Source organism: Lissotriton helveticus, chromosome 2_2, assembly GCF_964261635.1.
Source record: "Lissotriton helveticus chromosome 2_2, aLisHel1.1, whole genome shotgun sequence".
Lineage (NCBI taxonomy): Eukaryota > Metazoa > Chordata > Amphibia > Caudata > Salamandridae > Lissotriton > Lissotriton helveticus.
The window spans coordinates 337,866,763-337,886,402 of record NC_136060.1 but is presented as its reverse complement, the minus strand read 5'-3'; the positions used below and the strand labels follow the sequence as shown (position 1 = coordinate 337,886,402).

General features: G+C 46.2%; 1 protein-coding gene across 1 annotated transcript in view; it reads right to left on the bottom strand.

Moving 5' to 3' along the window:
- Positions 1–19,640, bottom strand: part of EVC (EvC ciliary complex subunit 1) — a 675,738-nt gene that overhangs the window by 629,024 nt on the left and 27,074 nt on the right. Inside the window, exon 3 of the mRNA XM_078678487.1 lies at positions 5,214–5,297. Within this exon, the coding sequence (XP_078534613.1) occupies positions 5,214–5,297 (84 nt within the window). The remainder of the gene's footprint in view (positions 1–5,213; positions 5,298–19,640) is intronic.

Below are 19,640 nucleotides of genomic sequence, written 5' to 3'. Positions count from 1 at the left end.
TTTTAAAAAAGCATCACACCATAGTGCATTAGAGAAAATGTTTGATTAACAATAATGTTTGAAACGTTTTGAATTGTTGTTGAAATGCGTGTTCCTAGAGTAGGTGAACACTCTTTTTACCCAGACCCATTTTATACCTTTTTCCAATACTCTTGATGCTCTTCCATACCCACACCATTTGTCCACACTGAAGCTGAATGCTAATGGCTGAAGCTGATGGCTGAATACTTATTTGCAACCCTACCTCATCTGTTGTTTATTGCAGTGACTACTGCTGCTGCAGGGTTATTTTGCTTTGTGAAACTCTCTTTATGGGAAGTTTAGCTGATGTTGACTAATTGATGTTGAGCTTTATGTTATGTTATGTTATGTAATCTTGTATAGCGCATGGCTACCCCAGCAACAGGGCGTCCCAGCGCTTGCGGACATGCCTACCACTAATGCGACAGAGGATGTATTAGATGGATGCAAACAACCAAGTTTTTATAAGTTTGCGGAATAACAGATGGTTTGAGGTGGCTCGGGCTTTTAAGGGGATGGAATTCCAAAGTTTAGGGGCCAGATACCTGAAGGAGCAGCCACCAGCTCTGCTCCTCCGTATCTTAATGGTACGTGCTAAGAGAAGGTCCACTGAGCGAAGTGCACGCGTAGGGGTATAAAAGGAGCATAGTCCTTGAAGTGTTTGGGGGCCGGCGCTATACAAGATTTTGTGGGTAAGACAGAGGGTTTTGAATTGAATGCGTTGCTTTATAGGCAACCAATGTAATCGCCGAAGAAAGGGGGAAGTGTGACAGGTTTTGGGCAGAGCAAACCTAACACGAGCAGCAGCATTTTGCGCTCTTTGCATCCTATTTATTGTAGTCGTGTTGGAGCCTAGCATGAGGGAATTGCAATAGTCCAGGTGATAAAGAACTGACGCCTGGACTATGAGTTGACGAGTTGGGGGCTCGAAGAACCCCAAGATGGGTCTGAGGGAGCGCAGGCGCCCGTAGCAGATGCCCGCCACTTTTTTGGCATGGGAATCCAAATTGAGCGAGTTGTCGAGCATCACTCCTAGATTTTTTACCAGCTCCTTGGGTATGGGAGCTGGTCCCAGCGCAGGAGGCCACCAATGCTCATCCCATGTCTGTGTGCCATTGCCGATCAGAAGTACCTCTGTTTTGGAGGAGTTTAATTGAAGACAGTTGTTAGATAGCCATTTAGAGATGGCCAAGATGTCTTCTTGAAACTTCATTTGGTCTGTCACATTGTTATTGGAGAAGTTGAAGATAAGCTGTGTATCGTCCGCATATGATATTAATTGTATCTTACGTTCCCGGGCCATCACGGCCAGGGGGCGGACGTACACATTAAACAATGTGGGACTGAGCGCAGACCCCTGAGGCACCCCACATTCAAGGGGGAGCCTGCTGGATGAGTACGGGGGGGCGTGCACCTGGAAGGAACGGTCAGATAGAAACGACACAAACCAATCCAGGGCCATTTCCCTGACTCCGATCTCCCACAGTCTCTCAAGCAATATCTTGTGGGAGACCGTGTCGAAAGCCGCACTCAAATCCAGCAGAATCAAAATGGAGGTTGCGCCCATATCCAATGAAGCTTTTATGTTATGTTATGTTAGGGATTGCTTGTATAGCGCCTATCACCGCCGGTCTCTAAGCGCTTAACCAGATGTTTAGATGTTCTGTAGCTGTTAGCAAGGCCGATTCCGTGCTATGGTTCGCACGGAACCCATTTTGGGACTCATCCAAGATCCCATTGGACTCCAGGTAGGTAGTCAAGGTGTGGTTGACATGTGCTTCTGCCACTTTTGCGAGGTAGGGAAGCAGTGAGATGGGGCGGTAGCTGTCATGCCGGGAGATGTCTAAAGATGGTTTCTTCAAAAGAGGCACCACTTTGGCATGCTTCCATGATTTAGGGATCGAGGCTAGCTGAAAGGACTTATTGATCAGCTCTCGTCCAGCCTGCAGGGCGGAATCACGTAGAGATCTGAACAATTCAGGTTTAATAGGGTCGTCTGGGGATCCTGATTTTACTCTAAGTGTAAGGTGTTCCATCTCTGTCCACTCTAAAGATGGTATAATAGAGAGGGAGTGAGAGAGAGTAGCTTGATCACTAGTAGGATTGGAGAACCCCAGGGGGCCATCTAGTTGTAGTGAATCGTATATCCCTTTGACCTTATTAATGAAGAAGCAGGATAGTTCCTCACACTGTGTATCTGACACTATCGGGTTGCCCATACCGTCTGGGGCCTTGGTCATTTCTTTTACCAGGGAAAAGATAGTTTTGGAACGGTTGGTACTAGACGTGATCAGATCAGTGTAGTATGTGGCTTTGTTTTTTCTTATAAGTTTGTGGTATGCTTTAGTGGCCAGCCTAAACTCGCTTTTGGCCAGCGGGTCGTACGAACGTCTCCAAATACGTTCTAGCCGTTTACATTGTTTTTTGGTATCAGCAAGCATCTCCGAGTACCAAGGATGAGAATAGTCTTGTTTGGGCCTTGAGCATTTTATGGGAATGAGATGATCCAGAGAGGTGTTTATCCACTCTCTGTATGCAGAGTCTGCCTCCTCCATATTGTTCGGCCAGACAGGGCGTGTCTGGATCAATTTGACTTCTAATACAGCATTATCTAGGCTATTCCAGGGGCGCCTCCATATAAGAGGGGGAGGATTCTCCTTGCCGCTTACTCGGGTCTCAACTGAAACAGAGACCAAGAAGTGATCGGTCCAGCTGAGAGGACTAGGAGGTTCAGCCGTGGCTTCCTCTATGTTGGTAAAGACAGGATCCAAAAGGTGGCCTGCCTGATGAGAGGGACCCACAATCAGCTGGTGGAGCGGACATGCCTCCAAGTCACCCAGAAACTTTGATATAGCAGGAGAGTCTTGGCGTTCAAGATGGTCACGCTCACTCTCACTCCTGACTCAAGAACTCTTCGTCAGTTCTTGTTAACACCCATTTCGGCTTACTCTTTAGAATGGGGGGTTCTTTTCATTATGGAAATTGATAACTTATTCTAACCAATATTTTTACTATCAATTCTGTAATTTGATTGATGACTAACTAATGAAATAAAAAGAAAAGAGAAACTTACTAAACTCTTAACTAGAATAAAACCCTTAAAACTGACCAAAACCTCTTTAATGACTGTTGAATTTGTGATATATTGCTCTTGATTTTCTCATAAACGACGGCAAAGGTCTGTCGCAGAGAAATGAGAGGAAACTCACACATGTAAATCTAGAGATGGGATCTACCCTGTTTCGGTGTGAGACAGAGACGTTAAACCATTTTATTTAAAGTAGATTTCTTCTATAGGAATTGTATGTGTGGATATGTTGTGCTGTAAGGTCAAGACGTATACAAAGATGTTTTTTTCTTGTTTGGCAACAGATGCGACTGAGGAAGAAGGACGTGCGGATATGCGGACACTCAATCACCAAATGGGCTGGAGTGCAGGCATGCAATTGAGTTTGGATTTGGAAAAAGCGGTGAGATGGTTTGAAATAAGAGGTATAAAATGGAGGCAGCTTATGAAAACTTTGCTGGAGTTGAAAGGCATATGGTTTCTGCCAGCTGTATTACTGCTCTGCCTGGGGTTAAAGCGACCTAGTGCAAACTATGGGACTGGAACTGTTAAAATGATTAGGAAGGATTTTAGGACGACGAGGAAGTGGTAGCCGGAGGCACAGATATGGTGGACCAAGCTGTTGCCAACGAGGGTATGGTGAGGAGCACTTACCCGGCAGCCATACCCAGAGCTAGGATAGAGGAAAACAGGGAAGTCTGTGTGTTTTGCAAAGCCAAAGCGTTTGTGGTTGTCTTACGCACCAAAATAGTTTACGACAGTTTGGAATTATTCAGGCATGATGGTGTGCATTTATCACCTATGGGCAATACCATCTATTTACAGAAATTAAAGAGAGTTTTGGAGACAGCAAGGGAAAAGCCATGAATTATTCCAGCTGATGGAAGGGGAACAGAAGTACCACTCATGGGAGAGGTCTTTGATGTTCATTAGATTGGTGCTCAGGATGGGACTAGGAGTATCAGTGAAGAGTCCAAAGGAAGAGAGACAATGAATGAATAAAAGGATGGCAGGCTTTGTCCGGGGGCAGACACGTCTGCAAGACACGGAAAGAAGAGCGGACAGGAGAAGACCCTGAGGGGCCTCAGTAATGCATAAGGATAGAAACAGTACAGATGAGGTAGTTTGTGAGGCAAGAAGCTGAATGACGTTTTCTTCTATGCACAGCCTGCTCCCAAATAAAATCAGAACTTGGACAACAAGCTGGACCCCAGGCAAAGGGACGATTACATCATTGCGCCTTCCTAGAGGAGATTCAGTTTGGTGGCGGAGTCCATCGACCTGCCCAGGCACATTAAATATAGGGAGCAGGCTTGGGGGTTCTTTGCTGGAGGTGAGGGGATTTTAGAACAAGGAAACAGTTTGTCATGATATTTTTCGCTTAGGAGTGGCCAGTCAGACGGGACATCCAGGACAGGATTACAGGTATCAGTCCAGTGGAAGGGAAAGAGGCAATGAGTGAATGAAAGGATGGCAGGCTTGGTCCAGGGTTGGAAAGCCTCAGAGGCAAGAAAAGCAGAGGGGCGTGGGGGTGAGAAAAGCCTGAGGGGCCTCAGTGATGCATAATAACAGAAACTGTACAGACATGGGTAACCAGTAAATGTTAAAGGAGGGGACAGGAACTGCTTATGGTTAACCAAAAAAATGTTAAAAGGGGGCAGGGGCTGTTTAGGCGGGCTGGCTGGGTTAGTTGTACTTTGTTTAATTCATTGTTAGAGCATTTTTAGTTTGCACAGCAAGAAGATGAAGGATGTTTTGTTATACACCCAGCTTGGTACCGAATAAAAGCGGAATTTATACAACATAAGAGTGCCTGTGCTCATTTCTCTCCCAGTCCTGGCTGTTGCCGTCCTGAAGGCACTGCTGAAAGCAAATCATTAGAAATGACACTATTCAGATAGGGCTGAAATCACATTGTACAAGTGCTGTTAGGAACAGGGGGGTTTATTACTCGTGATAATTGACTTTCTGTAAATTATCGTTTCACAAAGTAAAAATCAGTCACAACAGTAAAGCAAATGTATAATTTCTTTTCAAACATTGAACAAAATATTGTGTGCAGGCCGTTTCTGTCACTACTACTTCAGCACAAATATCAATTTCAGAAGAGACATCACATACTCACTCTGAATTTTTGATTTATTGGATAAATGACTTTTGCTCTTGAGGCGAAAGCTGCAATGTCGCCCGGAGCAGAAAGTTCGTCGTCCTAGAGTTACAACAGAAAATGCAATATTTGATCGGTTATGTTATGTCACAACAATCTAGTACAGTGGTATGCTATGAGACATAAATCACTGCAAATTGATTTCAATCTTTATATTCATCATTTATTTTGACAATACAGTTTGATTGAAAACATTTTAAACATGTTGAATAGGCACAGCAGAAAGAAAAAGAGGAACAAACTATTGTAAAGTACATTACATACATTTCGTACACGTACTGCTCAGATTATTCAACCAAGTGAATCATCTCCAATAGCGTATTGCAATTCGTAGACCAGTATAACATTAATAAATGGATATTTGGTTTTAGCGTTATAGCATATGGTGCAAATAATTGTCTTTTTGCACTGGAGAAAAAGATCGCTCTATATATGCCTATATGGACTAAGGATTCAGTCACAAAAATGACAATGTCCATTTCCAATTGGGATATTTATACAAGGTCTGGTGATCTGATGTAATTATAGCTGTGCTTAAATTGTAAGAGAATGAGTGCAGGGCCCCAAAGCTCTGTTTGCTAATGGTAATTCCATGAATATCATCAGTAACGCCCCTATATATTTTAGTAGCCATTTCTTAGGCTTATTCCTGCACTGGTCGGTTAGCAAGTTTTAATGAAATGTTTCCCTGTGAGACTTCGGGTACTTATGGATGAGAAGACTTTTTCACAGATCCTAAAAAAGCTTGGAATTGAATTGAGACACCTGGGCCAGCGTTCATGCAGGCATTTTAGTCTGGAGCAACGGCAAGTACGCATTCGAGGAAAGATTGGTGAAGTCGAAGACACTGTCACGAGCAGGGCAGGACTGGCTACCGCGCGTTATGGAATGCTGCTGAGCTGGGGGCTGATTTCGTCGAGGGGGATCTGCGTGTACTGAACGAAATTCGTTTTGCTTTAATTATTTCAAAGTACACGCAGGTCTCCATGAACGAAATCAGCCCCCACCGCAGTGAAATCAGCCCCCAGCTCGGCAGAATTCCAAAACGCCCAGTATTCAGTCCGGCCCTGGTCGCAAGGAAGGCTCCCAAAGTACTAAAACAACACCAAACCTGGAGCAGATGATACAGGAGAGATGGAGTGCACTGCAGATGGCCGCGACAATGCGTGACACTGTGAACTAATCGGACCTTGATGAAAAGACAGAAGGGTCTTATAGTGCAGATAGATCCTCTACAGCAGAGGCCTTCAAACTTTTGTCGGCTGAGCCCCCCCATCTAAACCTTTGTACACGTCGGGCCCCCCCCCCTCCACCACCTGACAAAAAAGTTCTGGAAGCTGGTACTCTTCATCATTGATGGCCATTCCCTCCTGCAGAGCTCAAAAAATTGCATTGGTGCTTCATTTTTCACATACAACACAACATTTAGGATAGATTAGTAAAAACACTCCCAAAACACAGGTAAGGGTTGTGCCTGTTTTTCTCCACAGAGACCAGGCCCGGACTGGCCGTAGCGGGCACCGGGCAATCCCCCGGTGCGCCGCACGGGTGGGGGCTGGCTTTGGGCCCCTGGGGGCCGATTTTGTTACAGAGCCGTTTTTGCAGCTTAGCTGCAAAATCGGCCCGGTAACAAAATCGGCCGAAAACCCGCCCTGGTAAAGAGCTCTGCGGCACCCCACTCGGCGGCACTCTGCCAGTGCCGGTTTTGGTTCCCAGTCCGGCCCTGACAGAGACAGTCAATGTGTGGATGGATTCTTGCTTCTGCCATCCTCAGGTTGTGCTCCACTTCCAGTCTTGAGCAGTGCCTGAAAACGGGAGTGCTCACAAAAGTTTGTAATATATTTTGGGCTGTTTTATATAGCACAGAAAGCATTTTAATTGTGTTCTAGGGCTGCCTGAATGATCTATGACTGATAATGAAAGAAAACAAAGATTTAAAAGTCACATTGCAAATGTATACATACAATTTTATTTATAACCCTATTTAGTGTCAAGACAAGGCTTTTGGAGGCTCTTTAAGGAACACATGGCTGGCATTTTTCGTTTTGTAACCGTACTGTATATATTTCTTTTAAAGAAATACATTCTCACACTAAGGTAGTAAAAAGTTAAATCCAAATGGAAGAAATAGGCAGAGTGGGGGGCCATGGGGTACTCGAACCAGAAAATAAACAGCCTCTGTAACCAGTTTACAAAAGTATGTAAATATTGTAACTGCATTTATACAGCGCCTACTACCCTGACGAGGCTCGAAGCGCTTTTTGGGTGATTAGCACGCTACTCTGGAAACCCATAACGGTTTAGTGGTGAATTAGTATAGTGAAATATGAAAGTAATATGAGTGGTGAATATATCTAACCCACCCAAAAAAATGTATCAAATTTAGCAGTGCTCAACTCGTGCCTGGCAGGTCAATTAGACAAGGTGTATAGCTGGCCACATGCTGGGCGCACATGGGTGAAATATGGACACGAATGTTCAGAGTTCATTAAAGGAAGCACCAGGCTCACCTCCGCTCTGAAGCTGGGTCAAGTCCATTCACTGAGGTAGTGGAGCCTGGGTAAAGTGCTAAACAAGTAGTCCTGCCCCTTTACCTGCGACATCGAAACAGTAGTAAAGGTCAAACAAGAGCCCGAACAAAAAATATTACATAAAAAGATACTGTCTAGGGGCAGGTGTTTAATTTTAGATGATGCTAGTTCTTTTAATGTGACCTTAACGTTTGTAGGATTTGAACTAGTTTTTGAAGCAAACAAAAATCGGAGTGGCAGAATTGGCTGCATTTGACAGACGGTGCAAGGATCCTACTCGGAGCGGGATGAATTTTGCATCGGGGTGCCAAAGGGAATATCTTACTCTCCAGCAGCTGCAGCGACCGTGTATATCCACAACATTTCAGTAATCGACTAGTAACAGTACATGCAGCCCTTGAGAAAATCAAAAATATGAATTTATGGCTCAGGTAATTCTTGAATGAAAATAAACAATCCCGTTATAAACAACCTCTGCACTCTTCTCCAAATGAAATGGTATTATTGCAAAGTTACACTTGTCCTTTTATTAAACGCTGCTTTCTTTCGTTTAACATGAACATGTTAATGTGAGAGCTATAACCAGGGAGACTGGAATTATGCCCCAGGGGAGGCCCACGATATCCATTTTTTTGCACATGGTCTTTAAAGACCTGTGAAAAACTCGGGCGTGCCGGAGAAAAGACTCCAGACACTGCCCTGCCGAGCCCCCAAGCAGCTCAAGCTGCAGCAGCAGCCCGGGCTTCGACACGAAGCCTAATTAATGGGTCCGGAAGGAACAATGGAAGGTAAAGTGGTGGGGTGGAGTGCGCGCCCCCCCCCCCCCAGTGGGGCGCGCCCCACAGTTTGAAGACCCATGCTCTACAGCATGGACCTCTAGACAGGACCACGCAATACCACCTGATGCGACACCTCAAACAGCAGAAAAACTCCTCTGAGCCTTGCTGGGACACAATACCATTTTACTGGTCTATTACACGCTGCACTTTGCCGATGATAGTTTTATCCAGCTCGTCATACCACCTCGTCATACCACCTACAACAAATGCTTAGCACTACCCTCTCATAAGCCTAACAGCTCGCCCACAACTACCACAAAAAAAAGCGTTTGTATTATCTACTTTAGACTCTGTAAACCAATTGGGATCCACTGGTCTCTCTGCACAGTGTACTTCGTTTTAGTGTACTATGTAGATATCCAGATTCCTACATTGATGGATTAGCGATGGGGTCTATGACTTTGCGTTTGCTGATACCACTTGGTCAATAAGTGACTACACAAGTAAATCCAAAAATTGCCTTTTGTTAAAAGTGAATGTTTTTCGATTGTCAATTTTTTTTCCTACATTTTTTAAATGAACTGTTAGGGCCTTGGTTAGGTCCCTGCAGTTTAAAACCATTAATGATTTAAAAACTTACTATAGTTAGGACTAAGGAAACGTGTTAGAATTTTTCAAGCTTCAAAAAGGTCCCAACTTTAGTACAATAATGGAGATGTGGCTAAGAAGCTGGACCTTACCCCTTATCTGCAACTTACTTTCAATTAGCTAAGGACCCTCTGCAAAGGGTACACCATTAAAACTGGCTCAAACACTACCACTGTAATTCTTCAGAAGCTGTTAGAAGAGTATGAGCTGCCCATCCTAGAGATGATGGCACCAACCCAGAGAACCAGGGTGGAGTGAGTGAGGAAGATGACCCAAATATGCCTCAACTCAAAGGAGAGGACACTGTACCTCTACCTCAAACACAAATCAATGTGCCAAGAGCATCTGCCTCTAGCAAGGACGGCTCAGGGTGCCCAAGGTACACTGAAGAACTATCCGAAGAGACGGCTCTTTCTGAAAGATTGACCTACTGAATAGCCCTGGAGGACACAATACTGGCCATGAAAAGGGAAAGAGCAGATTTGTGTTTCGGACCCATTAATGGTGGCAGCAATAAAATAGATAAGGACAGAGAGGAAACCTTTAACTCTTAAATTCCCAAAGGGATTGTTCCAAAGAATACAGAAGGTGATGATGTCACAGAATGGTTTGCAGCGTTCGAAAGAGCCTGTAGTGCAAGGAAGGTCAGCCAGAATTATTTGAGCTCTCTCCTTTGGGAACTATTCTCTGGTAAGTGCAGGGATAGACTCCTGACACTGACCGGAACAGAGGCTGTCCTATGACCACATGAAGAGTACCCTGATTGGGGGCTTTGGAAGCTCAGAAAACCCTGAGTCAGTCCTGGGTTGATTGTGTACCCTTTTCAGTAAAGACACTTGGTGCTTGGTTATAAGGTAGCAATGAACATGATTATGATGGGCTTTAAAATTTAATTACGAAAGAACATCTATTAAGTAATTATGTTCATGAGAAGTTGTCTCAATTCCTGGTGAACCAAGAGCTGGGGAGGAAGACTGATTATTGCTTAAGAACAAGAGTATCCAAACCTATGCAAGGTGGGAGTGACCAAAAGAAAGAGGCCAAAAAGCCCCCTCACCCCAAGAGAAGAAAGTGGACCACTCTGAAGAGAAAGATGAAAGTAAGTAGTCCTCTGTATTCCCCCAAAAACCTGACCAGGAGGGTGCGCCCTGAGACACATCACAAAACAAAAGGGGTTATGAGGGTAAGAACTGGGACCCCAAGAAGACTTGGTGCCTTAACTGAAGGCAGTCAGGGAACCTAGCCAAGGACCCTCCCTGTCCTTCAATGAAAGCCACAAGTGTACCCCGAGGAGTTGCCAGTGTAGCCTGTGAAGGCGATTTCCCAAACGTGGAAGTCCTCTTAACTGGAAAATAGGTCCAAAAGGCAATTTGGAGATTCCAAAGGGGAGTAGACACTTCCACCACCTACTGGTGAATAGATTCCAAGTCACTGCCCTGACATATACATGTGCCAGTCACACTTTTGTTCACGGAAGGTTGGTACTCTCAAATCAGTATACCTCAGGGGTGACAAAGAGAGTAAGGGCTTCCCCAGGGGAGATTACGGTTAGTCCTTTGACTTTAATACCCTTAGAAATAGCTGGATCCTTAGTTTGCAAAAGGGTGGTAGTCAGTACAAACCTCACCCTTGACTGTCTCCTTTGGAATGACTCCAGAGGTTAGTCTGAGCCAAAGTAAGGTCCTGGTCCAGTGCCAGTACTCACCAAGGATTCTTGGGGGGGGCTGAACCTTCAGCTAGTGCAAGTATTCCCCAAACTAAGAGTAACATGAGAAAGTGTAGGAAAGGTGGCCAACTTTTAGCCAAGGATCCAGTGAGCCAAGGAGATTCTACACCAGTAGGGGGGGAATTCCAAAGTTGGCATTGGTGCAGCCCCACCTGACCCACAAGCAGTCCTGACTAGTTAGACAGCTTTCAAGCCTGAAATGGTGGCTCCTCAACTAGCAGAAGAGAGCATGGAAGGATGGTGTTTGCTACAAGATGTTGAACCCCCCACTCTAAAACAGCAGACAGGAAACCTGAACCCAAATAAGTCAGTAAGTTAGCAACGTCACCTGTCAGTAAAGAGCTAAAGGTGTGATCATGGGGACTGGCATCGGTCAGTGGCCTCTGCTGAGTGTTAGCCTTTATGCACTCTTCTTGGCATGGTGGTCTGACCTCATGCCAAATAGCAAGCTAGGCCTTCTGACCCTGTTGGTCACAGTGGGGTTATTCAACTTGTGTGTAACCTCTTAGGGTAAGCTGGGGGTTGCCCTGGCTAAGTTAGAGCTAGCATAGTTAGACACTCTGATCCCAGACCAAAACAATTGCATGAGGACACTAACAAAGTAGACGAAGGGCATGTTAAATTGGGTCCCAACACTGTTGAGGTTTGGTCAGCTCCCAAGAGGAAATGACCTAGACAGGAGGGTGCAAGGCAGAGTAGGCCCTACAAATATCCAGCCTGTTTCCTTACTCTTCCTTGCCTGACAGATTTAGAAGACTCACCCAGGTTTGGCTGAGCCTCCTAGCCTATGGGCAGGGGGGCTTGTTTAGGAAATTGGGTTTTTGTTGGAGTGCCCCTCCATTTTTTGCCTGTTTTGTGATGCAACATTGACAGAAGGTGTGCTGGGTTCCTGCTAACAGGGTCCCCAGCACCAGTGTTCTTTACCTAAAGTGTACATTTGTTCCACAATTGGCACCACCTTTAAGCAGCTTGTTAGTCCCTAGTAAATGGCACCCCTAGGACATAGGTCATTGGACCTGAAGAGGGTCCTTAAGGGCTGCAGCACAAATTGCGCCATCCTAAGGGACCCCTCACCAAGCTCACATAAATTGCCACTGCAGTCTACGTGTCTTGGTGCAGAGAAAACTGACGAGTCGGCATTGCACACATGCTTGTGTGGCATGACAGCAAAATATTGCATGTGGTATAGGTAAGCCACCCCATGGAATGCCTCACGGCCCCAAAGACAGGGTGCACTATACCCATATGTGGGCCTATCTGCATGAATGGATGTGTCCGCGTGATATCCAAGTTCACCCTTCAATATTACAAGTGCACAGGGAAGCCAGAACAGGTACATAAGCTGGAAACTCGTGATTACAAGTTCCCCAGCTACATGATGGCTTCACTGTAACCCGTGTTTGGTACCACACACCTCGTCTTAATATACCCGCACTGATGCCAGTGCTGGATTTATTGATAAATGCTCTGTTAGACCTGGCATCTTTGGTGAGTTTTCCCCAGTCTTTTTGATTCTGACCTACTGTTTTTTGACTGTGTGCTGCACTTAATTTTTGCTGTTTTTAGAACTCTCCGCACATTACCTCTGCTGATCACTGCTAAAGTTCCAGTGCTACCTGTGTAAATTGTGATAATGGTTGGTTATCCCTGATTGGCATATTTGATTTACTGGTAAGTCCCTAGTAAAGTGCACTATATGGGCCCAGGCCTGGTAATCAAATGCTACTAGTAGGCCTGAAGCACTGGTTGAGGCACCCACATGTTATCATTGGAGCAGCCTTGTAACATCTTGCAAGTGTAACTTTCAATTGGGAAGAGCTAGAAATTTGGAGATTGGGCTACCTGAGTGCAGGATTTAAAAATACATATTTAAGTGAAGATGGTGTTCAAATTGGGTGTTTGAAAATGCTACTTTTAGAAAGTGGGCATTTTCTTATCTAACCATCCTGTGCCTCTGCCTGCCTGGGGAATCAGCGTCTGTGTTAGACAGACATTGGCCTGTTTGTGCATTCACTCTAGACAGTCACACAAAGGGAGTTGAGGTGGGCCTTGCATATACTGATGGCCCTATACCAGGCTATTGGGTCTTCCTGAGCTCGAGTGGTGGGAGGAGTCTCACCTGCACCTGCAAAGGGATATGCCCGGCCTCTCACGCTTTTGTCTCCACCCACCTAGAGTGTGTCTTGAGCCAAGACCAGGCAGGACAGGAACTTGTGCACCACAAATACAATTATTTGAAGAATGACTACTTCAAAGGCCAAAAGGGGTATAATTATTAGAACTAAAACCCCAGTATCTTAGAACACTTCTAGATCAAGAGGAACCTCTGCCAAGGAGAAAAGCTGCAGAGCTGTGAGGAGGAGTACTGCTCCTTTGCTGTGTGTAGCTTTGCTGGGTTGGCCTGCACCTGCGGCTTCTGCCTTGGAGAGGAACAGGACTGGACTTTGCTGTGTATCCTGCTTGTGAAGTTCTCCAAGGGCGTGTGTGTGCTTGCCTCCTTTTAACCCCTTCGGTGCTTATGACGAGCTCAGCTCGTCATGAGGTACACCTCTCGTGAGCTCATGATGAGCTAAGCTCGTCATGACCACACCCATTTCTATTATGGCCCAGCACAGCAGAGGAACATCTCAAACAGCCAAGGTGTTAAGAAGTTTCAGGGCTATCAAAGTCTTCCTCTCCAGCTTCCCTGAACTCTACTGCTGGCAGTTCTGACCTGTCGAATGGTGCCAATTCCAGTTCAGGGACATTGGAGGTGTTTCCTGCTACAGAAAGCAGCAAAACCCTACAAAATTGATGTTTCACACATCTAGTGCCTGTTTTTCCAATGCAACACTGCAGTGCAGGAAAAGTTTCCATGCACCGCTCCCATGCGGCCCATGGCCAGAAGAACTGCCAAAGCTCAAGTTCAGCACATTAGTCTCTGAAGTCTGAGACCACCGCACAGAGTCCAACGCAGACTCTGCCTTGTGGCTGAGAAAATCGAAGCATGTAGGAGTGCGGCTGATGAAATCAATGCAGCGCCTGTTTGCTGCCGCTGCACCAACCTCCAGCACATCCGGATTTCCATGCATCACACATGCGTCAAATCTACATTGAAGCTGGACTTCAGTAAGGAATAGAAGCCGCATTTCCAGATAATCAACACATCATCTCCCCACACAGTAAGAAACCGATGCATCACCTGTGAGTCCTTTTTAACAAAACAACAGGTTTTAAATCAGGATGTTGGATTCTTTAACACACACGATTATGTTTTTACTTCTTGTTTTCAGAAGGTCCTTCGACCTCTGCCCTCCCATGGAGCAAGTAAGCCAGATTATAGGGTAAGGTCAAAAAACAGTCTTTTCTTTGGTTTGAAAGGATACATGTGTACATGTCACGTGTCTCATATAGACTGAACTACGTGCGCAATAGGTATGGTGCTGCATGGATGGTACAGTGTACTTGTTGTATTCATACTCACACTTTGGTGTGTATGCTTCTTTTCTTTTTTGTTTCCTTTCTCTACAGAATCACTCATTAGGTTACTACACCAAGAGGGGTACTTGTAATTTACAGCCACTTTACACATTAGTAGCAGGTCCATTTTTTTGACACTAGGTGCCGGGAAGTGGACCTCTAGATAATAACCTCCCCTTTGGTCCTGAAGAATGCTGCGTACCCTTCGGGGACACTTTAGCAGAAACATGTTGACCCTTTATAACACGGTGAAGGGAGATTAATGTCCCATATCACCAAGCACTTCTTTTAACTACCTGTCATGATTGCTGATGGGGATTCCAAATCCAAGATGGCGGTTCCCTACCGCGCATGTGCGGTGAAGTAAGGCAGATTGAAAAGCCTGACTTCCTTTAACAACGAGGCTTTGCGTTCTAGTGTTGCCCAGTTTCCTGTTTGCGGACTTCCTGCTTCTCGCGTTCTGCGCGAATCCTGCATCAAGTTGCCTTCGACTTCCCGGAGTCTCCACTGACTTACTGCCGGGATTCCCCTTTCGTTATTCTCCTGTTCCCGTTCTCCTGCTTAGGTTAAGCAGTTAGGATAAGCAGTTCCTGCATTTCCCCGTTCTCGCCGTGCAGCCGGACTTCACCGATGAGAAATAGCGTGTGGGTAGGACTGTCTTTCGGGTGGCAACGCAGATCAGCCGGATTTTGTCCCGCGGGTCTGCCGGGTCTCATGGGGACGGTTCTGTCAGCAGTAGACCTCACTTGGTAGGGGTTCCGCTGCGCGTGGGAGACCTCTCCCTACTTTCTTTTGCCCCTCACATTACGATTAGTTCCTTTACTTTGACGGTCAAGACAGCCTACAATCCTACAGGCTCTGGAATCTCATTTCTTCACTAGAAACCCCTTGGTTCACGGTAACGGCGCGCTGCGCTGCTTTAATTACTTGTTACAGACATACATGACTTCTGATTTCCAACGTTGTTTGTATCTGTGTTGTAGGAAAGACTTGTTATATTGGAAGAACAAATCCAACAACTCATGCTAATTGTGACTCTTGATAACCTGGGTGAGATAGATGTTTCATATGGATACATACCAGCCACTGTATCTGGAGACTAGTTAATTGTGTTAAACATTATGATTTTCCCTTCAGAGAAAACAAGACCTTTATACCTACACTGAGGGACCCAGCCTTGTCATAGAGAACAGTGCCTTTGTACTAGGTAACTTCCTGAATTTGTTTACACCTGGACTAACATGTTCTCGTCTCTTTAGGCTCAGTTAATTGTTCCTTTACTTTACAGGGAGTTAGAAACTACCTACCTGCCGGTGGAGAGGTGGCTGAATTACGAAGACTGTCTCCCCCTTTTTCCTTGTTTTGTTTCCCTTCTTTCCCCTATTTACCATTGCGCTCTAGAGTTTGATAGAGGCAATTGGTGGTAGTGGAAGGTTGAGGACCTATCAACGTGTTCCTGGCGTTCCTGACGCTCCTGCAGAACAGTCTTGGTGAGATCTTTACACTACCATACCTTTGATCCCTGAATAAACTTAGGATATAGGCAAGGGTAAGGGATTTTAATAAACTTTTTTTACCTAAAGCTTAAACTGGGCAGAGCTTTCAAATCAACAAAGTAAAGCTGTCCACACTGTCCCCAAGATCAGATGGGCTTTGAATACATTAAATAAAAATACACAAAAGATCGAGGTCTGCCGATAGTCCAGCTACTGCTTTGTTCATCTAACAATCAACTCATCATTAATTTATTTTAGGATTATGCCCAAGTTGGATTACAGCTATTGACCTGGTCTCCATCCTTTACATGGATAGCAGTGTTGAGCACTGGTAATGAAGTTAGATATGTAGAACATGCAATATGTAAGCTTGTTTGAAACCTTTGGCTGTGTACAATCAGAGTGCTGAAACATGACTGGGATTGATAAAAATGTAGACACAACTAAACTAGAGTTAAGGAGATCTAATCAAAGCTTTATACTTTCTTCTAAGAAACTGGGTATTCATTGAGGGGGTGAGTTTGCACTGCAAGTAATAACCACATCCCCCGTCAGTATGAACCACTAAATAACCTTGAGGTCAACCCCTGCCGTAGGTTGGTGGGGAGGGTGTTCCAGATCTTGGTGGCGAGGTGGGAGAAGGATCTGCCTCCGGCTGTCGTTCTTCGGATGCAGAGGACAGCGGCGAGGGCGAAGTCGACAGAGCGGAGCGAGCGGCTGGGGGGTGTAGAAGCTGAGTAGTCTGTTGAGGTACATTGAGCCGGTGTCGTGGAGGGCTTTGTGTGCGTGGATGAGGAGCTTGAAGGTTATTCTCTTGTTGACAGAGAGCCAGTGTAGGTCTCTCAGGTGGGGGGTGATCTGGCTGTGGCAGGGGATGTCGAGGATCAGACGTGCCGAGGCGTTTTGGATGCGTTGCAGCAGTCTTAGGAGTTTGGCCGATGCTCCTACGTAGAGGGCGTTACTGTAGTCCAGCCTGCTGGGTGACTGTTCTTCTTGTTTCAGTGGGGATCCATTTGAAGATCCTGCATAGCATTCGGAGGGTGTTGAAGCAGGAGGAGGAGATGGCGTTCACCTGCTTAGTCATGGTGAGGGTAGAGTAGAGGATGACCCCCAGGTTGCGTGCGTGGTCTGTGGGAGTCGGAGCGGTTCCCAGTGCGGTCGGCCACCAGGAGTCATCCCAGGCCGAAGGGGTGGACCCAAGGATGAGGACCTCCGACTTGTCCGAGTTCAGCTTCAGTCGACTGATCCTCATCCAGTCGACGACGGCCTTCCTTCCTTCGTGGAGATTGGATTTGGCTGTCTGAGGATCTTTGGTGAGGGAGGTGATCAGATGGGTGTCGTCAGCGTAGGAGATGATGTTGAGGTCGTGGCGACGTGGGCGAGGGGTGCCATGTAGATGATGAACAGCGTCGGGCTGAGGGACAAGTCCTGGGGAACCCTGCAGATGATCTCAGTGGCATTGGAGTGAAAGGGGGAGGCGGATGTTCTGGGTTCTGCAGGTGAGGAAGGATGTGGTCCAGTCCAGGGCCTTCCCTTGGATTCCGGCGTTGGGTAGGCGTGTGCGTAAGGTGCGATGGCAGACTGTGTTGAAGGCGGCTGATAGGTTCAGGAGGATGAGGGCTGCTGTTTCTCCGTTGTCTAGCAAGGTCCTGATGTCATCCGTGGCGGTGATGAGGGCGGTTTCGATGCTGTGGAAACCGGACTGTAATGGGTCCAGGATATTGTTGTCTTCGAGGTAGCGGGTCAGCTGTTTGTTGACTATTTTGTCGGTGACCTTAGCCGGAAATGGGAGCAGGGAGATGGGCCGGAAGTTCAAGAGGGACTTGGGGTCGCCTTTGGTTTCTTGAGTAAGGCATTGATCTCAGCGTGTTTCCAGCTTTCTGGGAAGGTTGCGTCTCGAAGGAGATGTTGATGGCCTTGCTGAGATGGGGTGCGATAGATACGCTGGCTTTGTTGAAGATGTAGTGGGGGCATGGGTCTAGCAGCGAGCCGGAGTGGATGGTCTTCATGATATCGATGGTGTCCTTGTCGTTGACGCTTATCCAGGAGAGTAGATCGTTGGTGCGTGTGGTGGTGGTGGGGGCGGTGGTCATCGGGGCAGTCGTGGTGTTGAAGCGGTCGTGGATGTCGGTGATCTTGCGGTGGAAGAAGGTAGCCAGAGAGTCGCATAGGTCTTGTGACGGCGGGATGTCGTTGGCATTGGAGCTGGGGTTGGAGAGTTCCTTCACGATGTTGAAGAGCTCCTTACTATTGTGTGCATTGTTGTCTAGGTGGTCCTGGAATGAGGCCCTCACGTGCAAAGTATTTATGCAAACTGACATCCAAGTGTGAACTCTAGATACTCCCATGGTTGTGGAAATGTGTAATATTTTACATTAGCATAAGCAACAACCATATTGGCTGTGGCATCCATCTTGTTTCCTTCATAATTCTTTTGTCCTCTGCTGTTCACCTTTTCACCCTGCTTGTGTTATCAGCTTTAGTTGATCTCTTTCGACATGGCTCAGCAATGTACGTGCTGGGGGGTTTGTAGCTGCCGGTGTACCTGGTCTTAGAGGCTATCTATTGATCGTTTACTGCTACCATAAACATTCCTCCTCCACCACCCTATTTGCTGACCAAGTGGCCATCCATCTTCCCTTGCTTGCCGATAGCTATTTCTGTGTCTAAACTTGTTCTTTCCATTTCTGTCCATATGCTTACATTGCAACAAAACTGTATATAAGGACGATGGTTTGTGAGTTCAGTGTACCTCCTCCTACAATACTTGAGAGGGTTGTGTGGATATGGTCCCGCTTATGAGTGATTAATAAACTTGTTGTTTTACTTCAACTCCAGTGCCGATCTCTTTTTGTTAGTCTTTGGACCCGTGGATGAGAGGGTGACCCTGCACCAATGTGCTCACTTTTGGGTACAGTTCCACAGTTGGCGCCTCGCATGTTGGGCCCTGTAGTGAATGAGCCACTTTAGGGGTCTGATGATCTGTGATGACCCTCGATCACCACCATTGTGTACTGATTTTAGTGTGCTATGTTACTTTAGCCTTCATGTAGGATGGTCTTGCATTACAATAATCTTGCCAAAGAATAGAAGGTGTGGGATGTCGAGGTGCAGAGTTGTTGGTGATGGTGCACACATGTGCTCCATAGTGGATACTGAGGGATTAAGTGCATAGTGTTATGTGAGTTAGGTGAATTATGACTTTAGCCTATTGGCTTTGACAGGGTATAATATCATTCTGCTTTCCAAGTAGTAGAGGCCTATGCTTGAGCAACTCCATATTCTAAACTGCAGCCATCTTCTGAGCCTCTGTAGGTGAGAGGTGATATTTGAGATTACATGTGTTGTTCACCGGCAGTGAACCAGAGCAGACCAGTTCTTATCAGGAGGAATGTGCCTTCTTCGCATTGGCGCCATAACAGCAGCTTGGCCAGCTGCTGTTGGGTGCTTGGTGTGGAAAAGTACAGGAATCTTGTGAGAAAGGTAGGCGGGTTCTTCCAGAAGCTTCGATAGAGGATAGAGTTCTATATTAGAGAAAGGGGGTCCGAGAGAGGCTCAGATTCAGAGAGTTTCTGAGAGGCAGAGAGCTGAGATGCTGAGAGCTGGAGAGATGCTGAGATGCTGGTCTGGTGTTTTGGCGGTCTGCTGATACATCACGGTGCAGACGTGTGTGTGCCACAGAGAGTCCGGAACCAACCAGTGAGGGAAAGAGAGACGGACCCTTCTTCAGATGGCAAGACGCCTAA